The sequence below is a fragment of the Phasianus colchicus genome, chromosome 2 (genome assembly GCF_987193195.1).
Source record: "Phasianus colchicus chromosome 2, bPhaCol1.hap1.1, whole genome shotgun sequence".
NCBI classification, from domain to species: Eukaryota; Metazoa; Chordata; class Aves; order Galliformes; family Phasianidae; genus Phasianus; species Phasianus colchicus.
Window position 1 is genome coordinate 105,673,780 of NC_143437.1, and position 19,784 is coordinate 105,693,563.

Sequence of the window (19,784 nt, forward strand, 5' to 3'; positions counted from 1 at the left end):
GTGAGGACTGACTTTGCAATGTTTTCTCACTTGTTCCCCCAGACTGCAAAATACAGCCTTTAGTTGTCCTGCTCAGACAAGCAGCTGTTGACCTCTACCCCTGTAACAGATCACTGATGGGTGGCTCTATGGTGTTCCCTGAGAACAGCTGTTATGAGAACATGAGAATTAAGTTAAACCATTAAACTCTGCTTGACTTTTGGATTTAGAGAATCCCTAATGCAGAGGTGCTGCTGGGTGAGGGGTGTGCAGCAAGGAAAGACTGGGTGTTCTGAAGCTTGTTTGGCTCTTGAGGCATCTGCTGGAGGCTGGAAGCGACCTGTAGGTGGAGGTCTGTATCTCTTGTCCAAGAGCTGGTTGACCCTCTTCAGGAGAGAGCTTCTGTCCCAGCACTGCTATGAGACAGCTGCTTTGGAGCCAAATCTGCCTTGTTCTGCACCCACACAACAACCCAGGCTGCCTTAATTCTAGGTGTTGCCTTGATCTGCAACTCATCTTTGCTCTCTGTGAAGTCAGAACTGTATGTGGGGTTTTCCTAGATGCAGCCTTCACTTGTCCTGCTCTGCAGAGCTGCTGTTCTGAAGCATGAATTCTTCCTCTCTTTCTTGCCAGTCCCATAACTGCTGCACCCATTGCCTGTTCTCTGCTCCCTGTTGTCAGAGCAGGTGAGTGCTGCTGGCCTTACAGGATAATTTGATTCCAGGCCCTTTGCAATGTGGATAGGTTTGTGTGCCCTTTCCCCATGTGGAGAAAATGTGGGGTGTGAGAATGGTTATTTACTCCTTTTCCTCCTTGTTTTGCCATGCTAGGATATCATCCTCGTGGCTGTTGATGTTTTTTTTAGCTACGTGTACACCACTTGAGTCTCTGTACCTTATAAATTAATAAAATGCTGTGTGTTTTGTGCTTGTTTTTGTTGTGGTTTTCTTACTAATGCATTAGTACACAGTAATACTTAGTGCCTCTTCTTAAAAAGAAAGTGTCATATGCGATGACAATTTAGTGGGTCTCACACCTCGTGAATTGCTAAATGAACATCTGCAATGACAACCTCTAATTTAAATGACTGCTTGGGGATGGTGGGGGAGAATCTTAGAGCTGCTGGGTGTAGCTCTTTGGAAATAAGCTTGCTATTCAGTAGTGATCTGAAGGGTAAGTGCGATGTCTGTAACCAGAAGGGAACAAAATAAAATGGGACTGTGTGAATCCCTCGCATTCAGATGGTTCCTACACTGCTGCTATCTCTGAGGTGCCCTGCTCCTAAACAGCTCTTCTTCCTGCTCAAGGCACTTTGGGGGAGCCCAAGAAAACATCAAACCCCAAATATTTTTATGTATCCCTCCTCTTGTGGCTGAGTAGCTGTGGCTGTATGAAAGGTGCTGCTTTGGTGGTGGTGATAGCTGCTGGAACGACTCTAAGTGCGCTCAGGAGAGCAGTGCTGCCCAGTGTATTGCTGGGTAATGGAGCTGCAGTGGGTGCTCAGCACCCTGCTTGTGTGCTTTGGTGCTGTTGTTTCTTCCCTAGGTCAGAGCACAGATGCTGGTGACTAAGGTTGCACCATTTATCATCTGCAGTCAATCTCTCTTGAAGAAAAAAGAATGGAGAGGAATGTGGACCTATGATTCAGCATTGTGTTTCAGGAGAACAGGCAGTGAGGGTGAAGCTTCGTTCTTCTGCTGTGACTGGGAGAAATGGGTGAGTTGTTCCTCAGTTTTCTCTACTGTGACAAGCCTGGTGTGCATCAGAGCAGTTGGTTAGAACAGCCTCTGAATGCCATTTGTCCATCAGAGGCAGCCGCTTAAATTGATTGCTTTGGGTTAAGGACGCTTCAGACTAGTTAACTTTCAATAGGACAAAAATCACCACTCACAGAGACAGAAGGTATCTAGGGGCTGAATTTGTCAAGGGAAGAATTAAATACTTGCTACTGTCCCAGTCAGGATGAAGTTGGTTTGATGCTATTCTGTTTTTCTCTCAAATTAAATGCCACATCCAAATTATTCATCAGCAGCACCCTCCATTAATCACAAATTCCAGCTCATCTCAGCAGCCAGCAGAAGCAGAAGGTCTTTTTTCTGTGCTTGTTAAATACAGCATAGTAGCTGCTACTATTACAGTTTCTGGGAAGATTCTGGGGAAATAAATGCCCAGGTCTGTTTATCACAGAGAATAATGAAGGCGCTCTGGATGCCTGTCGCCAAGCAGTTATCTAAGGCAACCAACATGCAGATGGGGCAGCTTGAGAGATGCATCATCTGAAGAGGGCATGAGAGTGGGTTGGATTAAGTGCCTCATCTCAGCAGGGGCTGCAGATGAGATAAGGAGAGCAGATCTGCCAACCCATGCGTGGAGTCGGGGCAGGAGGGAGCGATGAGCCGAAGCCAATTCTCCAGCATCTGCTGTTGGGATCTGTTTCACAAAGTGCCCATCCCTGTGTGATCCTGATTCATCGGCCAGAAATGCTGCTTGAACAGAGGGCTCAGGTGAGCAACTGAATTTCTTTGGGATGGAGAGGTAAGAGGAAAGCATTCAAATGTGTGTGCAGTGACCCAGGTGTGTGGTACACAAACTGAACCTGAAAAAATAGTTTTGCAGTGGCAGCTAGCTATGGGTATGGCCTAACCTACCACAGGAACAAAGCCCACCCTTGCTGCTTCATCCACTGAAGGATAAAGGCAATTTCCTACTCAGAAAGCCAGTGTTTGTGGCAGCCTCATCAGGCAGTCGTGCCTTTGGCACTCAGTTCACATTCTTAGACGAGCTATGTTGTTACTCCTCTCTCCTCCCCAACTTTGAATACGTTTCTCCTTTGTTTCACTAAATAGCTACTGCCTTCTCCTCAAAGGAGTCTGTTTCTGTAGCACATAAAACACAACCAGTGTATTTGCATTCTATTTGCAAAGCACGATACAGGTACTTGCAGCCAAAATGTAAAGACACCCACGTGCCCTGGCTGATGTTGTGCAGGAACATCATCAAGAGTTGGATGTGAAAAGGTAATGAGCCTGCATAGTTCGATCTGTCAGTCCCTGTTGTTCTTTCAGGATTCTTCATACACTCTTAATTGATTTTGCTGAGGCTTTTTGAAGTTGGAAGCAGCGGTTTTCTCCCTTTAAGCTCTCCTTTATTCTCACAGAGCTGCAGGATCAGAGAATTTAGATTAAATTGGTTTTAAATGGAAACAATGTGTAGTCTGTGGCACTATTCACACCTCCTAGTAGCCCTACTGCCTGGCAGGCCAGGCCAGAGGGAGGTGAGAGCCTCCATTTGGGCATGTACTGTTGTGGTAGCAATAGGACATGGGTTTAATACCCACAGCTGTCAGTGTTTTCCCTCTTGCATCTTTTAAATCAGTGAGACAGCAGTTTTCCTACTAGGTTTGTGGATGCCTCATGTAAGCTGAGCTATGATATGGATTCCAGCCCTGCATAACAGGTGACACAGACACCCCATGCTGGGATCAGGCCTGGTTTTGTGCCCTTACCACCTCCTCTTTACAACCTCTCCTCATCCCAGCAAACCTAGAGAAGCTGCCAACCCAGACAGCATCAGGACTTACTTCAAGAAAATAAACCCATGGGAAAAAAAATCCTTCAATTGCTTTGCTACACGCAGTGATGGGGGGCTTGGAGGTCCCAGTGTAAGGGGAGGAGGAAGAATCTCCTACAGATGCTCCTGCAGAAGGATGTGAGACCTCGAATTTCCCCAGCCAGGAGGAGATCTGAAAGGGCTGTGGAAGGCACTGAGCCCTCACAGGGCTGCAGATGGGGCTGGGATCTGGCTTTGGCACCCAAGAAACATCAGTGGGTGTTACAGCATTTGTTAGAATCACCCTGAGCAAACCCACACCCCTGAGACAGGGCAGGGGAGACAGGCAGCAGTGTCAATAAATCGATGGCAAACCACTTCCTCCGCCTGGGAAAGGACTCGAGGAGTCCAAGGACTTTGTGCTGCTGCTTACCTCAGGTCTGGCTTTGTTTTTGTTGCTTTTTTTTTTTTTTCAAACTGCTTGCTTCCTATTCTCATTAAACAGAGCTGATTGTGACTGCTGTATTTTTTTTTTAAATCAAGCTCCTTTCTGTCTCCTGCTCCTCTTCATTTAATTCTCTTTCCTTACAGAGTCGTGGCACATTCCCTGAGCCCCTGATGCGACGGCTTATTGCACCAAAGGCAGGAGGCAGCCCCTCCTGCTGCCAAACCAAAGATGCCAACAAAGAACAAATCCCACGCTGGCAGGAGGGCATCGCTCCTTGGGCACAGGTCAGGTGCTGCCCTGCATCACTGCTCATACTGCACTCAGTGCCTGCTGCTTTTAGGGCAGAAGATTTCCCACTGCCTGGTGGCTTTAGGTATTTCTGGGTTGTCTTTTTTTTTTTTTTTTTTTTTTCTATTTGTTTGTTTCCAGTTCACTTTTTTTCTTAATGGATAGAGCTGCTGGGGTTCCAGGAAGCAGTGCAGCTAAGTGTGGCTTTGGGTGACCAGCTGGACACAGGAGGTGCCAACTTGAAGCCAAAAATGGATATTCTTCATTTCCCCCCAAGCTGAACAACATTTGTTCTGCTAAATTCAACCCTTTCGAATATAGATGGGCCTGCTGCATGTATAGATTGCCTTTAATGTGAATGACAGCAGAGCAGCTCAGCTGCCTTCCTGTGGTCACCTCCTTAGACATGGTGTTTTGTTTCATAGAGCCACTGAATGGCTGGGTTGGAAGGGACCTTAAAGCCCCTCCAGCCCTAACCCCTGCTGTGGGCTGCGTGCCCCTCACCAGCTCAGGCTGCCCAGGGACCATCCATGGCCTTGGGCACCTCAAGGGATGGGGCACCCACAGCTCTCTGGTGCTGCTGTGCTATTCAAGCTGTGGATGTTCTATAAGAGGTTCTTCATCTTGGCCACCTGAGGCTTGAACATCCCATTGTTTTAATTGGTTTTTTTTTTTGGGGGGGGGCGGGTGCAATCTCCCAGCTGCTCTTATGTTTTGTGTTACTCAGGGTGCAATCAGACACCCTCCTCCTGGAGCTGCTCTCTCTCTTTACATGAAAGGCTTGCTGGATCACTGTGTTCACCTCATTCCCCATGCCTCACCTGGCAGATAGCTGGAGGGAGCAGCTGGGGGCAGAAACCACTTCAGCCAACAAAGCTGCAGGCAGAGAGAATCACAGAATCATAAAATCATAGAATGGCCTGGGTTGAAAAAGACCACAATGCTCATCCAGTTCCAGCCCCCTGCTGTGTGCAGGGTCTCCAACCAGCAGCCCAGGCTGCCCAGAGCCACATCCAGCCTGGCCTTGAATGCCTGCAGGGATGGGGCATCCACAGCCTCCTTGGGCAACCTGTTCCAGAGCAGGGGTATTGCACCATGACAGCCAACAAGACAACCTGCTGCTCACAGCACTGCTCCGGGGATACAGCACGAGGGCTTATGCAGTTGCACATGCTTCTTTGCTGCAGTGATGCCTGTGGGTTTTTTCAGGCTGGGCACTGGAGCAGTGCAGAGCAGCAGCATCAGGGTGGCTCAGTGTGATGGTGACACAGGGAGAAAGCAGAGGGGCCTGGAGCTGCTGCAGAAACACAGGCACATCCCTGCCTGTCCCTGTGCTGCTTATTCAGAGCTTGCTCACAGCAGGGGCAAAAGCTGGGGGCAGCAGGAAAGGAACCCACTGTGCAGCCCTTGTGCAAAGAGGTGCACTTAGCAGGCACTTGTGAAGCGCTCCAGCGCTACCCAGGTAGGGCAGGAGGTAATTTTCAAGCAACGAAGAAAGGCATATAAATAGAAGCAAGAGAAATATTGAAGCTGGCAGGGCCGCTTTGCAGATGAGAAAGCACAGAGCTGCAGTCAGGGAAGCAGTGCGTGCACCCCAGGACATGATTGCTGCTCCAGCAGCACCATTAACAACTTGCTTTCCTTATGGCTTCTTGCTTGCTTTTCCCATCGGCTGTGATGGGTGCAGGTAGGGAGGTACAGCCCTTCCTGGTGCTTTCCTCTTGGACAGCATCAGCCCAGAAACCCTTCTGCCTGACCCAGGCTGCAACGGGTTGATGAGATTTTACCTTTCAACATGCAGAAATCCAACTCGGAGCCTTCTTACCCTGGGCTGCATTGCCACAGCTGTGGGAGCAGCCTGTATCCTTTGATTTTACAGGCAAATCCCATTTACTTGACTTTGCTCAACTTATGACTGGTTTGCTTAAGCTTCTGTTTGCTTAACCTAATGCTTTTGCTTCTAACTTTGGAGGGAGAGGGAGCTGCAGCCTGTCCACCCCACTCACCTCGATGCGTTTTGTTTCCTCCAGGCATCCCTGCATTCTTACACTGAGTCCCATGCAGAAGGTGCCGTGCTGGGACACCACAGGACAAGGCAGGGCTGCCCACAACAGTCACACAGCAAAGTGTGACTGCTCCTGGCTTTGAAAGCATCGCTCCCTTTTGCAATTAATTGCAGGATGCAATTAGCTGATTTCTTCCCCGACTGGAAGGAGCTACCTGTTCTGCCGCAGATACTGCTCAAACGAAGGGTAAACAAAGTGATGTAATGACCCAACCTTTCAGGGTAATGTGAAAGAGAATGTTTTGGCCAACTCAAAGAATCCTCACTGGGGGGAGATGGGGACACTGCCACCCTCGGGTGCTGCTCCCTGCTCTATGCTTTGTCCCTGTGCACTGAGCACTCCTCAGCACAGCCATCGTTAAGCACCAGTTTTATTGCACAGTGCTGCTGTCTGCTAGCAAAGACCTGATGTGTTGTTATATTCAGTGCATGCTTATTAAATTTACAATTCATAATCAAAATCTTACGACATTGTTTTGCAGAAAAAAGGCTTCTGTGAGGCTTGCTTCTTTTAATACCAACATAAAGGCTTCAATGTGTGTTGAAGCAGCCTTCAATCTCCTCTGAGCCCTCCGGCGGTGAAGCCCACATGACAGGCAGGCAGCAAAGTGCAAATTACGGGTCCCAAACAGCTGCACTTCACCTCAATGTGTGAAATTTGTCACCAGACAGCACTAATGCCTCAGAGGGAATGGCCTGGCTGAAAACATGAGCACAGAAAGCTCCTTGCAATGAGGTTGGTGCCAGCAGCTCGGCACTGCTGAGCCCCACTCGGTGCCCACAGCCCCACTGCACTCTCCAGGCATGTCCTGGCTTTGCCAGAGGGCTGAGCTTTCAGATACCGAGTTGCTGAGCTTTGCTTACCTGGAAATGAAGGCTGGTGGAGCTGAGCACGTCAGCGTGATTCACAATGCACGGCAGCACCAGAACAGCCCCGTTCTGGGGAGAACATTGAGGATTCAGCACAGAAATTGCAGTGCATCTGTTTTCATCTCCTGTGCTTTGTGGTAGGAGAAGCTTAACGTGCCCCAGTTACCAGTCACCTTTCATCATCTCCTGATGAATTAATCCTGTCCCAAAGCAGCATGGATAAGGGAGAACAAGGGGTACTGGACACCTTGCCCTGAACAAGGCCTCTGCCCCTGCTGCTGCACAGCATTCTTGTGCCCAGGTCACTAAGTTACAGGATGGAGAAACAGAACATTGAGTGTGGACATGAACAGAAGTGGAGGGAGGCCAACAGAGGCCAGTTATGGTGTAGGGTATGGGTGAGGAGAATGTGAAAAGAGAAGAAGGGGGACCAGAGGTGCACAGTGACAGGTCACAGGGCAGTGGCACAAGTTTCAAAGTGCCAAACTCCTGTAAGCTATTTTCCCAATCTTTTCACCATACAAGGGGTCAAATACTGAAACAGGGACCTAGATGTTGTAGGCTTTCCACCACAGAGGTATTAAGAATTGGCTGAACAGGATGCTGAGCAACCTCACCTGCTTGAACCTGCTTTAAGGAAGGTTGGACTGGAGCCTCAGAGAAATGAATGTGACTGTGACCCCACAGAGGTTTAGGATAAGTTTCTATCTCAAACCCTACCATCAGCAAGGTGGCAGCAAGGTGGGCAGTGGCTTCCAACCCTGATCAAAGTGCACTGCTTGGGATGGACAAAAAGCAGCCGTGGCAGTGTAAATAAGTAAGTAGGCACAGATCAGAAATTCACTTATGTTGCACAATAACCCACACAATTTCAATGCATGTTAAAAGTCCAATGGCAGCATTCTAGAAATAATGGACACTTTTCTGCACTAGGCTGCCTTATAGGGTGCCCTTCAGTTCACCTGTGATTCAGTCCCACATTGCAAAGCAGCAAAGCCAGCCCTGGATGTGTGTGTGATGTCCACCACCCCTCCAGGGGCAAAGCACACCTCAGGAGAACCGTGCTCCCCATTTGCTGCCATGGGCACAAACAAATCCTTTGCAGCTGGCAGGCTTTGGTTTTCAGCTTCCAGGCAGCACTGTGCGCTTTCCTCCTGGATCAGCCACGTCCTCTCCTTGCAGCAGGTGGGATGAGGACCTGCTGGGTTCACTGCAGCCTTTTCACCATGTATGGCCCCTCCAGCTCGTAGCCAATCTTCCTGTAGTAGTTCCTCGTGCCAACGCCTGTGAGAAGAACAATAGAGCTTTAATGCAGTGTTTTATCTGTCCTGTCCTCAGTGCTGAGAAAAACTGCAAGGGAGAGAAAAAGGAAACGGCAGTGAACCACATCTGGGAGCTCAGATGAAAACCAAAGTTGGGCTTCCAGGAGCAGGCAGCCCAGCTGCAAGCACCTCTACCAGGAACTGAAGGGCTCTAGAGCCCAGCAGGCTGTGTCCCGGCGCTCCTAGAAATGAGCTCAGCTCCACTCCAGCTCGACAAGTGGGCTCTGCAGCCGCAATCCAATTTCCTCATTGAATGGAAGCTCTGTGTGCCTCTGGTCCTCGTCTTCCTCTCCTAATGAACCCCACTGCATCCTGCAGCAGGACAGGTCTGTGCCAGCAGCCTCCCCCCTCACCTTATCTAATTACTCACATATGCAGACATTAGTCATCAGCAGAGGAAGGACTCAGCATCACGGCGCTGCTGTCCCTGCAGCTGGTGGGCAGGGATAGCAGGACAGACCCTGCAGCCCTCTCCTCCTCTTCCCCACTCTTCAGGGGGTGGGACAGGCTGATCTTTGAGGTCCCTTCCACCCTACGCCACTCTATGCTTCTATGATTAATCTCAGAGCCTCCAGCCAGTTCCTGGAAACTGTGGCACTTGGAAACGGCACTCCAGGAATGGCCATGTCCACACCATGCACTGCCTGGCATAACTCCTTCCTGCCCGTGCACCTGAGGCCACCTCACCACCAGGAGCGTGTTGGAGAGCTGTGATGCGTTCCCCAGTGCACGCTGCAGTACTTACAAGATGCTTGAGCACCACAGCTCCAGTCAATTCCTCTTCCTGATCCTTACACTGGATATAAGGAGAAGGATTTTTATGCTCAGAGTGGTGAGGCACTGGCACAGGTTGCCCAGAAAGGTGCTGGATGACCATGCCGAGGTCAGGCTGGATGGGGCTCTGAGCACTGATGGAGCTGTGGGTGTCCCTGTTCAGTGCAGGGAGTGGGATCAGACAGCCTTTAAGGGTCCCTTCCAACTCAAACAGTTCTGTGACTCCTGTCCAGGCGAGCCGGATCTCTGACCTGCAGCAAACCATCACTTGCATCAACACCTTGCCCCCAAATCTCCAGGGCTCATTAGCAGAGACACTGGGATGTGACATACAGACAATGGCAATAAAACAGCAGAGCCACTCCAACTGCAGCCCAGAACTCAAGTGAAAGTGAAATCAAAGCTGAAGAAGAATCTCTTAGAGCTAAAGACAACATAGCAATTCAGATTATGGTTTTAAAACCACCTCGATTAGAAGCGGTTAAACAGCCCCCTCCTTTTTTCCCCCCCTCAAGCTCTTGGGAAATGTGTGGATTTTAAAAGAAGGCAGCTGAGGTTGCAGCGGAGCATTGTGTGCTGCCTCCATTAATCTCAGAGCTATTAAGTGGCCTTAGTGAAGTGCCAGCTCCTCCTCGTTTGAGGGCGATGGGTTCGAGCCATTAACAAGAGTGATGATGCAGTTGGCAGCCCCGTGCTCCTGGGGTCCCACGCAGTGCTGCCTCTTGAAGCACCTCTGTCGTCATCAAGCCATGCTCATAGCAAAACTTCTTGCACAGAATCACCGTCCTTCAGTTGAACTATAGAATGGTTGGGTTGGAAGGGACCTTACATTCTACCCACTCCCATCATGGGTAGAGCTGCCACCCACCAGATCAGGCTCCTCAGGACCCCATCCAACCCTGGGCACCTCCAGGGGCATCCACAGTTTCAGAAAGATGAAGCAGGAGGTGCCTCAATGAGATCTTGGAGGCATCCAGCTAGCTCCAGCACTGCAGGAACGTTTTCAAGGCAAGAAGCTTTTTTTGAAGGGAAAAGCTCTCGTGAAGATATCCCAAGAAACAGCCACTGGGTTCAGGTACAGAAGTGTGGAAGCCAAGCAGCTGGGATTATGACCATTAGACCATCAGTTCCTAGCAGAGCTGGAAATTCAACACATGGATGCAAAAAAAGCAGGGAGAGAAAGGCAGCGACGTGCTGCTTACAGGACAGAGGGCAGAGCCCATCCATGAGGCTCCATCGTGCTGCAGAATCGGGATCTGCATTTGGAAGGGGGAAGGCAGGCTGGTGGGAGCTACGAGCTGCTGCACAAAGATTTCTTAGAGTCCAACCTGGTGAGGCAGGAGCAGAGCAGCAGATGGGATCCCTTGGTGCTCAGCCCATGCATCTGCATTGTGCTGACTTTTGGTTCCCTGGGCTCTTCTTCCCCACTGCATGCTTGGTTTGAAGCTGGGCAAAGCGCCGTGCATTCAGACTTTGGTGTCTGGGTTGGATCTGCCTCTGGAACACAGCCTGTAGCTTAGTTTTCTCTGAAAGGAACTGTGCTGAAATGCAGCAAGAGCCCTGTGAAGCAAAACGATGCGCAGCAATTGGGAGCGAGCTCAGGATTCACTTCAGCTGCTCAGAACCCAAACAGCAACAGACCCAGCCTACAGAATTCACTGGGATGCTATGAATATAAAGGCACTTCTCTGTAGTCAGAGAATATCAAGAAATCACAGCCAGGGTGAAGGAAGGATGTTTTACAATCAGTGTGACACAACTGGGAAAGAAACGGGGTGTTGAAACGTGGAATTAAAAGCAGGCTGACAGCCAGCAGCCACGCTGCCTTCACCCATGAGAGAAGCAGAAGTCAGAAGGCACTGCTGAATGGAATAAAAGATCCGTGGGGCACGAATGACTGCCCATAAATCATGAAGAAGTCATTTCCATTGTGAGATTATCACAACTTTGTATGAACGCAAAGCCCAAACAATAGACAAAGGAGCAGGGCGATGCTGCTGGCTTCTGTCAGGACAGCATCAATGTGCAAGAAGTAAGGGAATGAGAGCTATTAAACTAACATGCCGTTTCATCTGCTCACAAGTCACGCCAGGGTAAGGGCTGGAGAAACAATCCATAATGTCTAACAATACTGAAAGGAAGGCACCAGTTCTCTTCCCAATCATAGCATCATCATAGAATGACTTGGGTTGGATGGGACCTCAAAGATCGTCCAGTTCCAACCCTCCTGCTGCAGGCAGGGTTGCCAACCACTAAATCAGGCAGCAGCGCAGGGCCCCATCCCTGAACACCCCCAGGGATACCTTGCTGCTCTGACTTACAGCACGTGTATCTACAGCTCAAAGTCACACACAGGAACGGAAGAGTACAGCCACAAGCTGTCACAAGAAGCTTTTCGACTTTCAAAGCCATCATCAGTTGCCTTTCAAATGGCCCTTTAAACATTCAACATTCCACACCAAACTTAGCAATGAGTTCAGTTTGAACAATCTGGGAGCACAGGGGCTCAGATCACACCTGCTGGGCAGAACCACGGCCAGCTGAGGCTTTTTGGAAGCATCCCTCGCTGCAATCTTTGATGACACATCTTCTGGCACCGCCTGCCCGTTCATTTCAGAGCCTTTTGCTCTCTCCTTTTGGTGGTGGCTGAATAACAGTGAAGTTATGAAGACTGACAAAACCCCCCGAATCTTTTTACCGTAACAGTTAAACTGCAAAAAGAAATTAAAAACAAACAAACAAACAGAGGACGGCGGAAGGTGAGCGCGGTGTCAGGGTTAAACATTTCTGGCCCTGAAGGAGGATGGAGGAAATCAGCTTTCACTGCCCACATGCAGCCCCCTGCCCGTGACCTTGCTATGCAAAGCCCATAAATACACCCGTCTGACTCAGCTCTGCCACACAGAAATATTGCAGTGCAACACCAGAGCCCGAGTATCCTCAAAGATTCCTTCAGCATGGCTCGCTGGGCACAGAACTAAGTGAAAATGAGATTGTTTTCAGGCTCATTAAAGAGCAACTAATAGTTCATAAAATTTCCATAGCAGAGACTTACCGAGGCACACGAGAGAATTATCTCTACACAGGCCTCCACATCTTTTGGCAACCACTGAAATCCATCCCGAAGCTGTGCAGTCAGGGCATGTAGCATCTCACAGCTTCCTTCCCCCTCAATCCATATCTTAGAAGCAGTTACCAGAGCCCTGCGTGCCAGGCAGCATGAAACCACATCAGCTGAACCTTCCAAATTGCCTCCAACCACCCATGTGCCAACTGCTGTTTTGCTGGCAGTGAGAGCTCTGCCAAGTTTTATGGAACTGACTGCCTTGCTTCATGCTTTGCTTTGAGCTCCGGGTTCACTGCATGGGCACCCAAATCACCGTAGGATCTCAGCTGGATAGGGACATCATAGCATCCAAATTGCTGTAGAATCTCAGTTGGGTAGGGACATCATGGCACCCAAATCACCATAGGATCTCAGTTGGGTAGGGACATCACGGCATCCAAATTGCTGTAGGATCTCAGTTGGGTAGGGACACCATGACATCCAAATTGCTGTGGAATCTCAGTTGGGTAGGGCATCATGGCACCTGAATCACCGTATGATCTCAGTTGGGTAGGGCATCATGGCACTTGAATTGGCTGTAGGTTCTCTGCTGGGTAGGGACATCGTGGCACCTGAATTGGTTGCAGGATCTCTGTTGGGTAGGCTTGTCCTTCAAGGCTATGGAGCAAAGGATTATTGGTTCCTGCAGGCAGAGGGGCAGGAAATGGTACTTGCTGAAGTGTCATGAACTTTATCCAGACTAGCAGTGAATCCCAAGCCAGCCTCTGGGACTTGGGGCAGCCAAAGCTCTGAGAACCTCCTTTGTTCTCCAGGCACATCTCCCGTGACCAGACTGATGCTGCCAGACATGAGGGGCATTCAAAGGCCATCATTCAGGGATCACAATGCTCACATTTTGGAACTCTTAAGACGCGTGGTCGGGTGACTTGGAGAGTGATGTGAGCGGTGTGCAAGCCAACACAACCCCCTTCTTTCCTGTGGCCATTGGTGGAGACTCAAGATTGCTTCTAAGAGAGAAGTTTTAGGTTTTTCTTTATACTTCTTGCCTTGACCTCCACCAAACCCAAGAAGAAACTTGGCTGGGTGTAAGAAAATGCCTCATTGTGAAATCTGCTGCTGTTCAGTCTTGACTTCAAAGCTTGACAGCCAGCATTTAATGGCACTTGGCAGCCACCCAGTGACCATCCAGAGCCCAGCAAAGGGACTTCCTCACATCAGTAGGACCTACTTAAATGAGGAAGGGCCAAACCCATGGTTTCAAATACCTTGCAGAAGGCAGAGATGAGAGAACTTTTTCTTCTCTCTCAAGTACTGGATGCTAACCAAGAAAACCACATCGCATTTCCAAAATGATACATGAGTTAAGAATGCACAGAACATCCATCCACGACCTCTGATCAGTTTGCTTTGGCATTTACAGTTTCCACAATGCTGGATTTTTATCTTCAGGGAAAACACGAGGCCGCCTCATGTGAATGGCTACCAACCAAGTGCTGCAAATGGTAACAATGGGGAAAAAGCAAAGGATGTGAAATAACCACAATGCCTTATCAGCACCAAGGAAATGGATAAGAACCAACACCATGAACATTGCTGAGGAAACCTGAGCGCTTCAAAGCAATCAGAAACATTATTAATTTAAGAAGCCAATGCACAATCCTTACATCACTCCCCGCAGCAAAGATATGATTTTTTGGATTAGACAATTGGCAACTTATTTCTCAAAAGCTCCTAACGATCTAGGAGATAAAAACCTCTGGAAATTACAAGTAGGGGCGTTTGGAAACGTTACCCAGCATCTCACAAATGTGATACTCTCCATTTTCAGATTAACAGAGAGAGGAAGCACAGTCATGCTCAATTCTTTTAGAACAGCAGATTCTGTAGAGAACTACAGAGAACTCCTAACGCTCTGGCAGCCATTGGAAAGCACGCTCCGAGAAATGCAAAGGGAAAATAGGAAGAGCTCCTACAGAGCCATCCTTCCCATATGTTTCAGCAGTCTCTGGAGGGACCCAGCACAGGATGGGAGAGTTCAGCACTTCGTGACCTCCTCCTGCCGCAGCAGCCACAAAGAGCTAATTAGCGGCGCAGTTAGACTTGTGATTTAGATACATCTTTATGTACTTACATGATTATGCAAAGCACTTCGTAATCCTTTCTCTGGTCAGGGCTAAGTGATTAACAGCACCAAACCCGCTAGCAGCAATTGTCCCCAACCTGTGTTTAGTGCATGTGCTGCTGTTTTGGGGGCCTGGATGAGAAACCCACACATGAAAGCCTCTGTTTCTTCTGTCAAATGAGTCTCGCTTCCTTCTCGCACAGATTGCTTCCCAGCATTGTTAAATTGCTGTTTTCACAACACCTCTGCCTAGCAGGGAGGTACTGTCACTGCCACGTCCCACAAGAAGAGCCGAGATCCCAGGCAGATGGGTAATTTGTCTGAGATCTCAAATCACGGCTGTGATAAGAAGCACTTTGAAGCCCAGGGTCTCCCTTCATCAGCTCCCCAAATCACTTCTCTACTACAGAACGCATTCAGATCAGAGACTGGATTATTCCTGAAGGCACAACCCAAAGCCCTGAGCACCCCCTGACTTCCCTGCAGTCACATCCAGCCTCTGCCAGGAGAGCCCACGTCAGAAGGAGCGCTGCCGATCTGACGCAAATGCAAAGAGATCAGCCCCCTTCTGACAGAGCTCCAGCTCATGGTCAGCCCTCCTGCTCAATAAACAGAACTGATGGGAGAAACACCTCCAGGTAACATACAGGCAGACCTCTGTTCTCCCCTTTGCAGCCTGCTCTTCATGCACCACACCTTTAATTTAATGGAAGCCAATTTAACTTTACAAGACCTTCACCTGGTCTAGGATCTGGCTAATTTGAAAAGCTTCTCATCTTTTGCATCCTTCAAATCCCTGTATTTAACTCCTGGAGGGACAACAGGGGCTGCAGCAAGGAGCCTGACAGCCCTGCATGCCCATGTGCTTGCATGGTGCAAATGCAGCAGTGCTGCTCTGGAAGGGCATTTTGGTATCTTGATAGAATAACTCAGTGAACTGCTTATTACGTTTTAGCAAAGCAAAGTGTTGCATCAACATCCTTACTTCTGATGGGTTTGAAGAAACTTTTTAATGTTTGCTTTTAAAGAGCAGTTCTTCTGAAGTATTTCTGGTCTCACCATTTAACTAGTGTTAAAGGTTTCCCTGGGATCAGCCACCTACTCAACCTGTAGGTCTTAGGCTTTTCTTCTGAAAGCTGAGGTTGAGGGGTGGACTTCTGTTAAGGCAGGACCCTTATCTGCTCTGCATTCCACATCTCTGTGGGAAGACCCTGAGGATGGCATGGGGACATCAGGTTGGCTATCAGGAAACATTTCTTCTCCAAAAAGAGCAGTGATGCAGTGGCACAGCTGCCCAGGGAAGTGGTGGGGTCACCATCCCTGGAGGTGTTCCAGAACTGTGAGGATGTGGCATTGAGGGATGTGGGCATGGTGGGATGGGCTGGGGTTGGACTTGGTCTTAGAGGTCTCTACAAGGAAAACTACAGCTTTCTGATATTACCAAATGGATCTCTCTTATTTGTTCTTAAGGCAAATCTCAAACCCAAGACTGTCACCAATACTAGAAGGTAGAACTAAAACACTGGTTTTGCAGCATCCAACTTCTGGGGTGCCTCTCAGCACATGGGAGATGCCCTGGTTATGGTTATTGCTGCAGACTCGCCATTTAAAAATCAGTTAAGAACCATCACGGAGCTTCCAGATGGTGAGCTTCCATCTCATTGATCTCTTTATTGCAGAAGCAACATTTCATTAATGACTACACAGGCCTGGCCCGGCCCAGCTGCACTGGCAGCATCCCCTGTCTGCAGCCACCACGCCAGCACTGCCTTTTTGGTGACAGATGAAGCCCAGAGCTCATGGATCTCCTGACTTTAAACCACACGCAATTAAATATTTACATGCAACCCCTTCTCTTACACTTGAGCAAAGCTCTGCCACCAGGCTTTGAGAGAGATGCAGACAGAGAAATGTTTCTGTCGCTCAACCCCAAGTTTGTCAAGTTCAAGGTCTGTGAGATGTTAGATGCACTGGCTGCGTCATGTCTTGAGGCTCCTTCCAGAGATGGTTGACTGAAATATTCAACCCATCTGGCAAAGTATTACTGAGAGACGGGGGATTTGGGATGACTCACCAAGCACCGGAGGAATTCACGATCAATTTTCTCTCCAAAGGCCTGGGAGGCTTTCAGAGCCGAGGAAGAATGCTTGGCAATCTCGAGAGCGAGGCGCCCAGTTATTAGCACTGCAGCCTACCTGTGCCCCCACCTCCCCCATGGAACCTCTAAGGAGCTCTCTGCTGAAACTCAGTTCCAGCAGCCGCCCCAGCTCAGGAAGGCAATGGCTGAAAATCAGCTCCCTTTCTTGCTCATCAGAGCCAGGAGGAGGACGTTGTACACAAATGTCTGAGGAACAACTAAAAGGTGCCGCAGAGCTGCAGCTGAATAGCTCAATCAGACACTAATGACCTCTGGTGACTAAAACCAGTGGGAGAAAAGAGCAGACAAGCCCACAGCCAGCAGGGATCCCTGCGATGGGCTCCCGTAAGCAACAGGCACAGGGAGCAGCTGTGGTGGCTCTGCCTGCCGGTTACCACCTGACATCTTCTTCCCAAAAAGCACCAAGACCCTCCAAAACACACCGCTTCTGATGAACAAGAAGTGAGAAACACTGGGAAAGGAAAACTCCATTATGATTGAACTTCATTTCTTGGGCACTTCTTGCAAATTCCCCAATACCAGTCCTTAAAGTGGGGTGCTCGCCCAGACCCCAGCCTTGCTCCCACCTCTGCAATGTGAGGAGTGTCTGTGTGACAGCTGATGAATGAACACTGTGCAGCCCTCAGCCCTCAGCTGCTCTGCGGAAACGTAAGGAGAGATTTTTACGCTAAGGGTGGTGAGGCACTGGCACAGGTCGCCCAGAGAGGTGGTGATGTCCCTGCAGACAGCCAAGGTCAGGCTGGATGGGGCTCTGAGCACTGATGGAGCTGTGAGTGACCCTGTTCGTGCAAGGAGTGGGATCAGACAGCTTTTAAGGTCTCTTCCAACTCAAACGATGCTATGGTTCTACGAAACACCGACCGGCTTTGTTCTGAACAAAGCAGACAGAGCCGGGCAGCTCAGGAGGGCTGTGTGCGTTTTGCTCTGGTTCTTCCCCATCTCCTCAGCTCCTCTGCTGCTCCCATAAAGAAGCACCCGGCACCACCTGATCCCACACCGCCGCCATTCAGAAATCCAGCCTGACTTCCCCTCGCCACCTCCGGCCCCGGAGCACTCGGGCGTGAAACATTCCTGGCCTGTGTCCATGTTAATTTTCTACTTGACAGCACACAAATAGAAACCTGGTCTGGGGGAAAACTGATCATCTTGCCGCATAGTAATTAGCTTACGGCGGGGAGCGGCGGCGGTGCCAGACCTCCACGCCGCGATAAGGCTGCTACATCACCGGGACCGAGCGGGGCTACGGAGCAATCTCCCTGCAGGGAGACATTAAAGAGCTGCTTCTGAAGCCGGGGTGTGCCGCTGCGGATTTGGCTGTGGTTCCAGACGCCTCTCCCAGCCTGGGAGCAAATTATCGATGAGTTTTGCTTAAAGGCGAGCGGAGACGGCGTAGGTACAGGTGACAAAATGCCTGCACTGAAAGGAGAAAGGAAAGGGTGGTTGTTAATGGAGCTCGGCGTGTTCGGTTTTAACAGGGCAAGCACCTGCGGTGGGGGAATTCAATCTCATCCCTCACCCCTCCCAAACAAGCATCTTCTGTGCAGAGATAAGGAGACAATCCTGTTGGTACAAGCCAAGCCAGCCTGCTTTCCTGATGCCAGCATAAACAGATAACGCTGACAGACGTCACAGCAACTGCTGCAGTTGAAAAAGCTCTTCCGTGCAGGAGCACTGTATTTATAGAGCTGGCTTTTAGCGTAGGAAAAAGTCATTTACAGTCCTCACAACACATAACTGCTTTGCCTGTGCATTCCTGGCCCTTGCCCTTGGCCTCACTTACGGCATCATGGCTTCCAGGTTCACCACGCCAGGCACCTGCTGCAAACTGCGTGCCCCCAGGGTCAGCCAGAAAGACACCAGTCCCATAAGGATGAAACAGGAGCATAATGTTGTCTGACTCCTTTTAGCAGCTGCTTTAGGATAGGTGGATGGGGACGGAGACAGCTATTAGGAAGCTGGATACCTTTGGTTCCTCTGCTGGGAATGAAAGGAATCCTCAGTCACAGCCTCATCTCAGCAGGTGAAATTTGGATTGCGAAGGTAAAACCAACAAGCCAAGTGCTGTCACAACTGAATGGCACCCAGCCCCTGCCGTGTCCAGGGTTGGGTGGGGGCAGTTGCTTGTGCTGACACACAGCTGGTGGCTGCAGAGCTCTGCATGTGCCACTGCTGTGAAGTTCAGTGGCTGTCACACAGAGCAGACGGGTGTGAATATGTGAAGGGCACAGAGAGGCAGTGCTGGATGGTGCAATTAGTGTTTTGAGATGATCCCACTGGAAAACCACACATGTATCAGCAGTTATCCCTGAGGCTGGAAGGGACACATCCTTTAAAACAAAACAAAAAGCCCACAGCATGCAGCAATGTTACACCCAGAGTCAAAGCAAGGTGCTACAGTGTCAGGGCAGGCTGTGGGTTTGGCACTGCCCCGACCCTTCTCACAAAGAAGAGTGTGAGATGAAGGGCTTGGCAAGATGGCAAAGCTCAACAGCACAGAGCTTGGAGGAGCCTAGAGAAGCGTGGCACAAAGCCAGGCTGCCCGTGCAGCCTGTAACACATGGCTGTCTCTTTTCCTTTTAAAAGGAAGTAGGGAAACATTTCTGCTGCCTGTTTTGCAGCACGATGCGTAACTACTGTATTGTAAAGAGAAGAGTACCGCTCTTGAAATTTTATTGCTCGGATGTTTCAAGTAGTTGTAAAGCACCAGCTTCAATCTCTTTGGTCATCGTTACTGTAAAAGGCAGCCTCCAAAATGAGAGTGTGACAACAGAGTCATCATGCTGGTGCTTAAAGGGAAAACGAAGGATCCGTAGTGGATGGATTTGCTCAAGCACACTAAGACAAGAGCTGTACGCTTCTACTGTTTAGGAGGGGGAGGACTCATAGCATGGCTTGGGTCAGAAGGAACCTCAAAGATTACCCAGTTCCAACCCCAGCCATAGGCACTACAGCATGCTGCCCAGGGCCCCATCCAACCTTGATCTCCTTCACGTTTGCCCCTTGGGACTTCTGGTATTTCAGAATTTGTTACACAGTGCTTTCCATGAGCTCATGGCTGGTGCTGTGTGAAAGAAATGGTGTAATTCTTTAAACATGAAATTCTCCTGAAACCAAAGCACTGCAGTGTAGAAACTCCAGTCTC

The 19,784-nt window shown here is 49.5% G+C and overlaps 1 protein-coding gene across 3 annotated transcripts in view; it reads right to left on the minus strand.

Annotated features, from left to right (window-relative positions):
• Nucleotides 1-8,031: 8,031 nt before the first annotated feature.
• The window catches only part of ELP3 (elongator acetyltransferase complex subunit 3), an 85,227-nt gene continuing 73,474 nt past the window's right edge, over nucleotides 8,032-19,784 (minus strand). For 2 of the 3 annotated variants that reach the window (XM_031603856.2, XM_090136560.1), the window contains one exon: nucleotides 8,032-8,483. In XM_031603856.2, coding sequence (XP_031459716.1) covers nucleotides 8,407-8,483 — 77 coding nt within the window. In that variant the 3' untranslated portion in view covers nucleotides 8,032-8,406. The other variant, XM_031603857.2, reaches the window with a different exon arrangement.